Source organism: Gymnodraco acuticeps, unplaced genomic scaffold (assembly GCF_902827175.1).
Source record: "Gymnodraco acuticeps unplaced genomic scaffold, fGymAcu1.1, whole genome shotgun sequence".
Taxonomy (NCBI): domain Eukaryota; kingdom Metazoa; phylum Chordata; class Actinopteri; order Perciformes; family Bathydraconidae; genus Gymnodraco; species Gymnodraco acuticeps.
The window spans coordinates 5228158-5241902 of NW_022989799.1; the positions used below are offsets into that span (position 1 = coordinate 5228158).

At 41.9% G+C, this 13745-nt stretch overlaps 1 protein-coding gene across 3 annotated transcripts in view; it reads left to right on the top strand.

The window, feature by feature from the left end:
• Nucleotides 1–764: 764 nt before the first annotated feature.
• The window catches only part of LOC117551287 (stromal membrane-associated protein 1-like), a 165328-nt gene continuing 152347 nt past the window's right edge, over nucleotides 765–13745 (top strand). Inside the window, exon 1 of one of the 3 annotated variants that reach the window (XM_034224111.1) lies at nucleotides 765–1126. In XM_034224111.1, the coding sequence (XP_034080002.1) occupies nucleotides 1009–1126 (118 nt within the window). In that variant the 5' untranslated portion in view covers nucleotides 765–1008. The remainder of the gene's footprint in view (nucleotides 1127–13745) is intronic. The other 2 variants (XM_034224101.1, XM_034224120.1) reach the window with 2 other exon arrangements.

Sequence of the window (13745 nt, forward strand, 5' to 3'; positions counted from 1 at the left end):
AAAATGTGTAATTTGTGATATTGGGTTATATAAATAACGTTTGATTGATTGATAAGAAAGATTTGATTATATCTCTTTTTGTCATGATTCATCTATAAAACCTGTCTGAAAATGAGCTCATCAGATTTTGCCACTTTGTGATGTCACAACGTTTTATGGGTTGTGCAAACATTAACCAATAACCAACCAACGTAACACTTGAATCTCCTCGAGCATCATTGTGTATTTTTAAACCAATCACTTCTCAGAGGGGCGTGGCCAGCAGCAGCTCATTAGCACGTAAAGCTACAGGCACAGAATCAGCCCTTTTGGAACAGGGCTGAAACAGAGGGGATTACGGGATGCTGCAATGATCTGTTCAGCATTTCAGCCAAACACTTCAGAGACCTGTTTTGTATATATCTGAGACTTATAATATATTGAGTTTAAGTTACCACTGTAAAACGTACAATTAAGGTAGGCTATATACATACATTCTGAATACTTTCTTTTACATATATTGCAAATCAATAATATATAAATCTTAACATATTATCTTATAATGCATTTTTTTTTTTAAATACATGTACCCCGGCCCTTACAATGCAGCTCAGTGTTTTATAAATTGGCCATATATTTGTAACAATTCCTGCACATAATGGCTAGTCTGGTTGTCTTTTTTATCTTGCTGTCCTTGTTTTATCTAAAGGTCTTCTGCATGTGTGTCCCTGACAGGCATGTAGTATACATTCAGAGCTCCTGGAAACATATGAATGTGTTCAAACATAGTGAAAGCTGATTCTGTTTCTGAATCACGAGCTGGTGTGGAAGAATTCCGACGTCCGTGAAGGCAGCAGGGATGATGCTGCCTTACATCCATGATATTACCTTGTGAGCAGGTTGCAAGCTAGCAAGCGGTGCAGAGCAGCTAACAGGGGATGTGCCGCGTTCGTGTTAACACAGGCTGAGGACTCCAAGGTGTTTTTACAGGCTCTAAACAAGAGGGACTCACTCCCAAACTTTGGCGAAATGACGACCCGCTCAGAGAGAGAAAAAGCCCAGAAACTGAACGAGCAGCATCAGGTCATTCTGTCTCAGCTGCTTAGGGAGGAAGCAAACAAGCACTGTGCTGACTGTGAGGCGAAAGGTAAGGAAGACAGTGTTTTCTGTTAACCTCCATGTTAGATGTGTGAACAGGTGAAATTATGTGGCAGCTAACGGCTCAAGCTAGCAATATCATAACGCTTTCCAGATGGGAGTCACTTATGAGGAGCTATGCTTTCCTCTTAGCCTATTGTTTAATACCCAGAATGTGTCATTTCGATTAAAGATGTTTATTTTATTTTTATTTTCAATATATGTATGTTGTACAATGCAAACAAATACATTGCCGTTCAGTTAGGGAATCAAAATGCATACTATTAAGCGACATTTGTGCAAGCAATCCATGAAGCAATCTTAACAACCAACAACTTCCGTTTAAGAATTTCAAAATAAAATACCCATTGCTGTTTGATTTGATCTGATAGTTAGGAGAACAAATAATATTCTTAGGGCAATCAGTACTTTAATACATGAGCTATTACAGGATGTTATCTGCATAATTATGTCATACAATTCAGATGGAAGGTTAACACCTTATTTGTCCTTTTTGTTGTTTGTCAAGTTATTATTATTTACATAATATATGCTAAGAAATGTTGGGATTTGGATTGACCAGTAAGCATACTTTGTTTATCTTTTTATTTCTCACCATGTTTGCATTTATGTGGTTTTCAAAAATGTTGACTAAACAATTCATTCTTATTTTGAAATCAGATGGCCTCTACTTCCGTTTTTGTGTTTGTAGGGCTGCGGCTAACTTGACGAATGTGTTGCTGACGCTATCGATGTCATGTCCTTGACTGTTTTATTTATGACCGGAAAACGTGCGTGTGTTGCGTTGGCAACATTACATTAAAGGTGTCGTTTTCTCGTTGAATCTCTCTTTGAGAAGCAGAAGCCAACATGAGATGCTGTAGGTATGTTGCAGCTGCAGAACAACACCTTTCTGCATCTGACATTCCCTCCTTGGCATATGCACCCCAAAACCCCATACACAAAATCTGATAGTTTCTGATTCTAACGCACATATTCACAACATACATATTCCTCAAAGAGTGTGCTTTAATCTTAAGGAACCACGTTCAATTCAGCATACTTCTAATACATTACATATCAATTTCCATTTTAGAATTTGCAAGCCATAATTTGAGAATTCCCAAATATCAGCGGCATCAACTTAAAAATAACATATTATAGTAAATACATTTTCCACAATTGATCTTGCAAATTGCCACAGGATCGTAACTGTTACTTAAAGGGGACATATCATGCTATATTTGAACAATATATTGTAGGGCTATACCTATAAAGTATATAAATATATATATTTTTTCAAAATACCAAACAGATCCTGCATTTTAGCCATGCCTCATTTAGCTCTATTTGCTCTTTCCAGCGCTGTTTTTGCAGGGGGCTGATTCTGTGAGCTGCAGCTGATCACGCCCCCCTGCAGGAGAGGGGATCTGCTTTGAGATCAGCTGCTGGGCTGTCAGAAGAGGGGGAGCAAAAGAGATCTCCGTCCTCCGTGTTTTATTCTTATAGAAGTAAGAAGAGAAGTAACGGGGCAGAAACCCTCCTTTTTACGCAGCGGTCCAGACATAGACATCATACGGCGACACATATTCAGTTGCCAGTTCCTTTGGCATTAGGGCAGGGATATCTAGATACTTTCCAAGGTTTGACATAATGAATTGTGCTACTTTTAAAGCAAGCAACGATGTTTTCAAATCTGTAATCAAAAAGCTCCTCAAAAACGCTATCGAAGCAGTTCCTGCAGTTGCTACGTTAGTTCAAGCAGTAACAACGGACTGCTTTTCTTAGCGGATGTATGTCAATTTAAATCAATATACAACTATTTTTTTAAATCAATAAAATCATTTTCTAAATCCATAAAAGCATTTCAATTAATATTGGGAGTCATATCGTTACTTTGTTGAGAATGTGGCCATGTAATAAGCGGGATAATGTGCAGCTTCGCGTCGGACTCCTGATCAGCCTGTCTGTGTTCTTTTCCCCATAATGACTGCGTCGCTGCACATTATCCCTTACATATGATTATATAGAGTCATTATTCATTTGTTTTAAAGCAGGAGGCGCAAACGCTTGCCTCGGGGAGGGAGAAAAAGAGCCACAGCGGGGGATAAACAGAAGGGCAACCATGGCAACCATGCAAGTGAAGTCTTCTTCGCTGCTTTTGTGGCAGACTACAGCGCCACTTACAGGCCTGGCATATGTAGCTACCAGCAGGCACAAAGTGGAAGGTTAAGACAATTTCACATAAATCACACAGCCTTTTTGAAGAATATAGTTCAATAATCGTTTCAGACTTATATTTAGTGCAGGTATCAGGTATTGCAAATCAACCATATTTTAAACTCTTTCCTTCTGTTACTTTTCTTTGGTGTGTGTGTGTGTGTGTGTGTGTGTGTGTGTGTGTGTGTGTGTGTGTGTGTGTGTGTGTGTGTGTGTGTGTGTGTGTGTGTGTGTGTGTGTGTGTGTGTGTGTGTGTGTGTGTGTGTGTGTGTGTGTGTGTGTGTGTGTGTGTGTGTGTGTGTGTGTGTGTGTTGTGTGTGTGTGTGTGTGTGTGTGTGTGTGTGTGTGTGTGTGTGTGTGTGTGTGTGTGTGTGTGTGTGTGTGAAGGTGCAGCTTTTCGATGAACTGAAATAATCTGTATTTGAACTGTACTGTACTAGTACCTAAGCAGCCAGTTTGACATAATGACTTGCTTGCTTGTCATTGTATTTTCATGTTTTTTTTAAAGAAAAGTTAACTTGTCCACATTGCTTGCCGAAAGGGCAGATCTGCTGGCACTAACAATGTCGGCTCGTCCTTGGTCCGCTCTGCTGTCACACACACAGGAACACTGCCACCGGCCTTCACACGCTAATGTGGAGCGAGCAGCTTGATACACACCTGTAGGGACACACTTTAGAGGCGTGAAGGACGAGTTAGCATGGCACTGTCGAGGGAAGAGACGTGCATCTGTGAGAGGCTGTGATAGAGGCTGGAAGGCTCAAAGGGCTTCATGCTGCAACATTATTAAACATTACTGCTAGTTAAGATCATATGGCACATCTGGAGATTTCTCTAGAGAGACCATCCCAGTGTTTTCTTACCCAGGTGTGCTGAATGATGAATCCAACTTTATCATAAATTACAGGGACATTGCAGATGTTTTATTATTGAGAAAGGTAACACCAGTATAACACTATATAAGAGCAGTCGTGCAGATGCTCTGGCACATGAGATGAGTGATGATGTATTTTTGTTGGCCGACCCAGAAGTTAGCATCCCAAGGGTTTCCTTGAAAAAAAGCAATGAGATTTTTTTCTGTTAGATTTCAGAGAATTGCAGAAAATAACATCTGCTGCAAACGTGCTTTGATCAAACTCACTCGTTTTGTTCAGCAGGATAATCGCCACATATTAAAATCACGTTTATATTAGTCGAATAGTAAATGAAAACACAATACAGTAAGTAAGAGGCTAACAGTAGGCTATAAACAAACTAAAAGCGGCTAATGTTTATCGTCATGACGTAGTCTCATTTAGTCAATTGTTGGCAACCACCGTTTTTAAGACGCATACAGGTAGCAGCATTTAGTGAAACACCGTACTAAGTACAGTTTTTAAGAATATACTAAACTAGTGTATTCTATCAATATCTATATTATATCAATATTTCCAAATGTTGAAATGTTTTTTAACTTAATATGTTATATATAAAGTGTGCTTACAAGGCCCTTACACTTATATGAGGTTTGAAAATATTTTGAAGGAAAACCAACTAATAAGCTACTGTAATTGATACTTTGTGTGAGGATAGCTTGTGGAAAAAGAAAGAAGATGACTCATTTGCATTGTTCGCCAGGTCTAAAAAGAAACGCAAACATTTCCAAAACGCTTCAAAATTGAAAATGGTGAAAAATGAAACTTCCTTCCCAAGGCACATTTTAAAATTACAAAATGTTACAAAATACTTAACACCATGTGTGTGTTTTGTTATGTTTCGTTCTGTTTTTTGAAATGTTGTGTTTTGAACTAATAATAATACTACATTGAGCAAACCTGTTTGTAGTTCCAGTAATCCAAAATGCGGCTCACAGATAGCAAATAAGCTTGACTCGGACAAGATACGTCTCAGGATAGTTTGTTTTTTACTTCCATAAAAGGGTATCAAATACAAACACATATTCTCTCAGTTCAAAAAACTATGTTGCTCGGTGCTTCTTTCTCCTTCTCACACCCCCATCACCACCAGCAGCTGCCGTCGGCTATAACGTCTCGTAATCACGAACAGCTGCGGTCGTCTATGCCGTTAATTTCACACGGCTGGTTCCAATAAATGATATAATAGCACTAACAACAAAGGATTATAATATTCAAAATATCAGACTATACATTTTAACATATGGCTCCAACATTTCCAGCCCCTAATTGGCTAGGCGGGGAGCATACCAATTACTAAAATTAAACTTAAATAGGACCATATCATCTAAACATAATCAAGCAACTTTACGAACTTATATTCTTTTTTTTTACTGGAGGTCCGTTTTTGTGTCCTTGGGGGGGGGGGGGGGGGGGCATCACACTGCTTCGAGAAGCAGACAGAGCTTCGTGATCGGTCTCACTAAGACACTGGTCTTGGTCTTCACGCTGACGCTGCGTACAGCGCCTTTGGCGTCTGACATGGTCTTAAGGACTCTTCCCATCACCCACGAATTACGAGGGGCTGAGTCATCCACAATTAAGATGATGTCTCCTGGCTGGAAGTTTCTCCTTGGTGTGGTCCACTCTTGGCGCTCTTGTAGGAGAGGTAGGTTTTCCCGTGTCCATCTTGACCAGAACAGGTCAGCCAGATATTGTGATTGTTTTCATCTGCGTCGTGAATACACATCCTCCTTCCTGAACACCCCTGGGGGCACGCTTGATTTAGACTTGAATAACAACAAGTGGTTTGGTGTGAGTGCCTCAAGGTCATTGGGGTCATCAGAAATCTTTGTGATGGGGCGATCATTGATAATGGACTCCACCTCACATAGCACGGTCTGAAGGCCCTCATCATCCATGGCTTGCTGTTTGAGCACTGAATTAAGAATTTTCCTAACAGTGCGTATTTGTCTTTCCCACACTCCTCCGTGGTGGGAAGCACCTGGGGGATTGAAGATCCACTTGACACCTTTTTGTAACATTGCATTGTGTATTTTGGACCGATTCAGCTCTTCAATGGCTTCACGTAGCTCTCTTTCTGCTCCAACAAAATTGGTGCCGTTATCAGATCGTATCATCGCCACCTGTCCTCTTCTGCTGATAAAGCCGCGCAAAGCATTGATGCAAGAATCGGTATCAAGGGAGTAGGCCACCTCGATATGCACTGCTCTGATTGCCAGGCAAGTGAAGATCACGCCGTACCGTTTCACCAGGCTGCATCCCCGCTTAATTTCAAAGGGTCCGAAGTAGTCTACTCCGACGTTGGTAAAGGGGGGTTCATCTGGCAATACACGATCTTTGGGCAGGTCGGCCATTTTCTGCTGTCCAGCCTTGGCATGTAGTCTCCTGCACACTGTACAATCAGTTATGATCCTTCTTACTGCTGCATTAGCCTTTGGAATCCAGTACTTCTGCCTTAACTTTGAGAGTGTATGATTCCTGCCTCCATGTCCAACTTCTCTGTGGATGTGTTGCAAAAGAAGAGTAGCGACACGTTGATTTTTAGAGAGGATGAGAGGGCGCTTAGCCTCTTCTGGCATAGCAGAGTTGTTTAACCGTCCACCTAATCTAAGTACGCCGTCTTCCAGAACAGGATCGAATCTGCTGAGTGGACTACTCATCTTGACATGTGTCTGTCCTTTCTCCAAAGCTTTGATCTCCTCCAGATATGCCTGCCTTTGGCTGAAGCGAACAAGCGATTTTTCAGCAAACTCCAAATGTTCCACGGTGAGCAGATTCTTGTTTAGTGTGGCTCTGTATTTCTTCATCTGCTGATTTAAGAAAGGTTTCTTGATTTGCAGGGTTGTCTTCTGACTTAATACAGGCGGCTTGGAACACTTTCCTTTTTCCACTGAGTTGCAGCAGCAGATCTTTAATCCGAAGAAACCATCCCACTGCTCTGTTCAGCTTACACAATTTTGAATAATGATCAATGAGCTTGTTCACTGTGGCAACTCCTTCGTCTATTATTGTAAGACAGACTGCAGGTGCCTTCTTTAACTCATCGTCATCTTCCAGAACATGGCTTGACAGATCTGGTCTTTCTGGCCACTCCCTTTCATTTCTCCACAGGAAACGTGGGCCGTGTATCCAGTTCTCACTTTGGATAAAACTCTCAACTTTCAGACCTCTTGAAGCTTGATCCGCAGGGTTCACAGAGGTGTTCACATATCTCCATTGGCTTGGTGTAGTAGCCTCACGAATGATTGAGATCCTGTTTGCGACAACAGTTTTGAAGCGAGACGTTTCGTTCTCAATATATTTCAGTACAGTAGTACTGTCTGTCCAGAAGATGGATTGCTCCAGCTTAACCTGAAGCTCTCTTCTTAGCATCTTGTCGACCTTGACGGCGACGACTGCTGCTGTCAACTCCATTCTCGGAATGGTGATGTGTTTCAGTGGAGCGACTTTGGACTTTCCGATCAGCAAGGAAACCTTTCTTTTGCCTTGGTTGTTTGTCTGCACGATGTAGGTAGCTGTTCCATATGCATCCATGCTGGCATCGGAAAAGTGGTGGAGCTGTGCCATCTTCATGGGTTCAACCTCTGCCGGTTTGACGCATCTCTGCACATACAACTTTGACAGCTGCTCAAGGTCGGCCAACCACTTCATTCATTTCTGGGCCTGCCCACTGTCTATCTTCTCATCCCAACCTCTCTTTTCCCTGCAAAGGTCTCTCAGAAGGAGCTTCGCTGGCAGTACCAATGGGGCCAGGAACCTGAGGGGGTCGTAGATGGAGCTAACGATGGACAGGATTCCTCGTCTTGTAGCTGGTTTGTCCTGTGGTTGCACTTTGAACCTGAAGGTGTCTGATTCAGTGCACCACTGAGTACCAAGGGCTCTTTCCATAGGAAGCTGCTTATGGTTCAGGTCAAGATCTTTGACTTCTGTTGTTCTGTCTTCTTTAGGGATGGACGACAAGACGGCCCTACTGTTGCTGACCCACTTTGTAAGCCTGAAACCTCCACTGGCGCACAGATGTCTGAGGTCCCTGGCCAAAGCAACAGCATGATCTTCTGAATCCACAGACTTTAAACAGTCATCCACATAAAAGTTTCTGAGAACCGTTTCCACCACCTCGGGTGTTGTTTTGCTTCCTCCATCCTGTGCTGTTCTTCTTAGTGCATATGATGCACAGCTGGGAGACGAGGTAGCGCCGAACAGATGCACTGTCATTCGGTAGTCTTCCATCGGTTTGTTCAGATCACCATCCTGCCACCTTAGGAAATGCAGAAGATCAGCATCTTGGTCAGGGACTTTGACCTGGTAGAACATCGCCTCAATGTCGGCCATCAAAGCAATAGGCTCTTCTCTGAACCTCAAAAGGACACCAACAAGGGAGTTTGTGAGGTCAGGTCCTTGTAGCAGCTGATCATTAAGTGAGGTTCCTTGATATGTGGAGGTGCAGTCGAACACTACTCTTATCTTGTTTTTCTTTGGGTGGTAGACCGTGATGAGGTATGTACCACACGCATCCATCTTCTCGGCTTAACTGTTCTATGGGGATTTTGACAGCGTAGCCTTTTGCAATTATACCCGTCATGAAGTCCTTGTAATCTTTGTACAGGTCCGGGTTTTTTCTGAGCTTTCTTTGGAGACTTGCGGCACGCTGCTCTGTAGGGGTGTAACGGTTCACAAACATTTCGGTTCGGTACGTACCTCGGTTTTTAGGTCACGGTTCGGTTCGGTACGTTTTCGGTACAGCAGAAAAAATTATCACAAAACATAAAATCTATATATATATTTTTTAATTATTATTAAACTGTGAATAATGTATTCACTCAAATAAATATAAAATATAATAAAATAAACATTAAGGTGAAGCATTTCGATGAACTGAAATAATCTGTATTTGAACTTTACTGTAGGCTACTAGTACTCACAAAACATAAAATATTAGTTTTGGGTTTTTAATTATTATTAAACTGTGAATATTCACTCAAATAAATACAAAATAAAATAAACATTAAGGTGCAGCATTTCGAAATAATCTGTATTTGAACTGTACTGTACTAGTACCTAAGCAGCCAGTTTGACATTAGGACTTGCTTGTCATTGTATTTTCATGTTTTTTTAAAGAAAAATGAACTTGTCCACATTGCTTGCCGAAAGGGCAGATCTGCTGGCACTAACAATGTCTCCTGCTGTGGAGAACACCCTCTCGCTAGGGACATAGGTAGCAGATACAGCCAGGTAGCGCTTTGCTAACATGGCAACATAAGGATATTTGGCGTTTGTAATAGCATTGGCTCGGTCTGAACTTTTTGCGAGTGGTGGAGGCTTAAATGCTAGCGGGAGTTGGGTTTGCACTTCAGTCTTTTTTCTTTTGGTACCGGTGATATTCATATTCAGGTGATGCCTTTTCAAATGAGTGTGAAAGTTTGATGTATTGCCAGCCGCGTAACCAACAATGCCGACAAACAGCTTTGGTCCCTGTCTTTGTCCGTCATCCTTGTACGTAACTGCAAAACCAAAATGTTCCCAAACCGGAGACTTCAATGATGCTGGAGGATTTTCGAGCTCAACTTTATCTGCGTTCGCTATTTCGACAGTTCCTCAAATTACTGACTACATTTGAACGCATCCCTGTGACCAGCTCTCATAATATGCCTCTCGTCCAATGAAATGACTTGCTCGCTCTATGACGCGTTGAACCCAATGTGAGCAAATTACTCTGAATGCTGCGACGCAGCACCTGAGATTACTTCCAAAAAGTTGTTCACGTTCTCAATTTTTTACGTTTAACGTTATATTCGTTCGGGACACACGTGTACCGAACCGAAGGGCCCGTACCAGAATAATTTCTTCTTTGTCTTCACAGCTGAGTTCTGAGAAGTCTGTGTTATATGCTTGATCAACAGTTCCTCTATGTTAGCTATGGAGATGTGGTGGCTGTAATGTGGCTCACAACTCCATCTGCTGCCTTGCTGCCAACATCTGTCCTTTTCGGCCCATTCACTACCCATCCAAGGGCGGTCTTAACTGCATAGGGCCCATCTCCGATGCTGTTTATCACTTGCCATGGCTCCAAGCTTTAGGGGTGTTGGTTCCTATAAGCATGGTGACTTCTCTTTTTATCTTTGGGATTTTCACCTCCTTCAGATATGGCCACTTCTTTAGGTCTTCCTGCAGGGGGATATTTTCTTTCTTGACCGGTATATCTTTACATGTAAAAACCTTAGGGAGTTCAATGTACTTCCTTTCTTCAAGTCCACACACTTCCAGGTCCGACAAGATACAACTTTGGGCTGGCTTCTCCTGACCCATAGTTCTGAGTAGGATCATAGTTTTCTTGCCTCGAACGTTCAGCTGTGTCTTCAGTGATTCAGTGCAGAAAGTCGCCGTACTTCCTGGATCCATGAAGGCATACGTCTCCACAACCTTCTCACTTTTATCGGACTTGACTTTTACCGGTACTATAGCAAGTACACATTCTCCGGCCCCGGTGTATCCACATGTTTCCTGCGTCAGTGACACAAGACCATTTGAGATGTTCTCATCTGGCTTTCTAAATGTAGCACTGTCCTTCTCAACATGCAGAATTCCTGGGTGTCTTAGGGAGCAGACTTGACAGGTCATCCTTTTATTGCAGTTTCTGCTAAGGTATCCCTGTGTAAGACATCCAAAACAGAGGCCTTTAGCTTTCAGAAACTCAATCCTGTCTTTCGGTTGTTGCTCTTTGATGCTTCTGCAGGAATCGAGTGTGTGGTCTCTATGGCAGAACAAACGGGGTTTTTGAAAGGCATTGATAGGATTTGTAGCTGAGGAGCTGTACTTTAAGTTTGAGGGCGGTGTTTTCTCTTCACTCATTGGAGCGACAGCTGTGGCAAAACTGCTTCCCCTTTGCCAGCCTGACTTCAAAGCTTTAGAGTCTGTGGCCGAAGCTTTTACTTTTCCCTCCGTAGTTGTCCTGGTATCATGCATGCTTCCAAAAAGGGGGTCGTTAGCCATTTGTGACTGTCTGTATATATAGGTCACTAGGTCTGTAAACCTTGCTCTTAGTCCCTTTTTCTCTTGAACCTCGAAAGCAGCACTCCTCCATCTTTCTTTCACTTTGTATGGGATCTTTGAGGCGACGACTCTCATGTTAGTTGGATTGTTCATTTCGTCCATACACTCTATGTCCTCCATGGCATTACGGCACGTAATCAGGAAAAGGGCATAGGCATTCAGAGCTTTTCCATCTTCAGATCTGATCTATGGCCACTTTAGAGCTTTATCCATATGCGGTAGCAATCTTAAATTCATCACCATAATGTTTCTGGAGTAGAGCCCTGGCGCTCATGGAAGCACGGCATTCGTTTGTGTCGGCTGCCCTTAAAGGCAATGGGAGCGTCTATTCCTATTGGTTAACGGAGAATTGTACACCCTGAAGTAAGTATTCCCCTACTGTCGATTGTTTTTACAGTGATATCTGCACTACTCATCGACTAAAAAACACCAGATTATCCTTGTTAATTACACAACATTGATTGGTTTAAATTGTGTGCAATGCTTTTGTATTTTTCCCCTTCGATTCTGAGAAACAACTATTTTTTCGGAGTAAAGGATGGCAGAATATACTACCCAGAATCCCCAGCTATCGTTTAGGACAGCGGTGGGGAACCTTTTTCCTCTCAAGGGCCATTTAAATGTTTTCAACATCCTCCGAGGGCCGTACAAATTATTGACCTCTGCTTAAAAATACTAAAATCACAGCCCATTCATTTCGCCTTTCTTTCATGCTGTGCAAAGAAAAAGCAACCTCTTAATCCAGATATTTTACCATGACTCGCGCATGCATGCACGTGCACGGTTGTGGCATGACCACCAAAACAGAAATATATGGACACAAGATGTGTGCAATTTAGTTTCCTATCCATGTGAATATGATTTAAGTGTGGGGGGGGGACCTAAGTTAAAAGCATCAATCTGGTGCACTTTAAGAGTTAAGAGATTTATGGATACATCTCTCAACACCCATATGAAACAGAACAGTAAGCAGATTTTCTTTATGGATATTTTACAAATCACTCCCCTTTCAAACTGTATTGTTTATTAATAACAACTTTTTTTTACTGTCATATAGTAGCCTATTTTACACCGGTTTACATTATTCTCTTATTTTTTTATAACTATAATGATCATATAAAGATGTGCCTTTACCTCACTGGTTTTAGAAAAAGCGCCTTATATTCGTTAGCATAGCTAGCTAACCAGATGCTAATAACAACAAAGTTATTGACTGTATGATCAGTATGACAGATGAACAGATCGCCACTGGGCTTACAACTAAAGACACAGCCACGCAAAAACTGCGGCATGTGTACGGCTCCTTATGGGTACTGACATTTGTGAAGTCCCGGCCAGAGCGACGTCCTGGTGCTCTCCGGCAGCTCTAAACCCCTGTCGGACGAGACATATACCACGTGATGACACGTTAGGCTCGTGTTGTGTTCAAGGACCCTGACCTTGGCCTTGAAAAACAGGCACTCGCTTGTTTAATTATTTTGCGGTCTAGATTTAAAAAAAAAAAAATCTTTTTTGCGTGAGTTACCTCGAGGGCCGTATCGAATTGTCTCGCGGGCCGTATACGGCCCGGGGGCCGGAGGTTCCCCACCCCTGGTTTAGGACTACACCATGTGCTCTGTTTGACAAGCCCCGTGATTAGTTCTCAAGCTCTGTGATTGGTTGACCTCCAACTGCATTCCATTCATTCCAATGGCTGGCGTCTATGTCACGTGATCTTCAAATTTCTCCCTGCAGAAAAAAAAAAACATGGCCGAACTTCGTTTTATTCTCGGTGGAAAATGCCTATTTTAAAGTTAGTTTGGCCATTAAAATGCGTTTTGATGTCATTTGATGCGAGAAATACGAGTTAGTATTTCAGATTATGTGTGCAGTGGATGTTCATGATCTTTAGTTTGCTAGTTATTACGAAGATTACTTCAGGAAATTGCGTCCATAGAACGTTCTCATTGTTACCAAGGTGGTTGCTAGGGACGCTGCTATCGATAATATTTCTGTTATGTTGTGTAACTGTTTAATGGTGTTATCTTTATTGCTACCCCCTTCCCCGTCAATGTATAGTGTTGGTCCACTGCGCAAACGTATTAGTTTAATAAAATCCGCATCTAAAGATACGTTATTTTCCCCTGTGCAATTCCAGTCTCACATCTCACAGCACATCGTCATTAACAAATACCGGAAACAGACCGAAAACATTTAAAAAAAATAAAATAATACTTTATTCCGAGTGTGCTTGCTTTTCTCTTTGAAAGTCATCACATAACGGCATTGTAATACACGGTTCAGCTGCATTAAATATTACATATCTGCCGTAGTTCTCTATTTATAGAGCCCTGATGAGAAGACTTCTAGACAAACATGAGGAACTGCAGCCAACACTGAAAATGAATATATAAGCAATTAAACAACATCTTACATTTCTTTTCACACAATACGTCTCCTTGC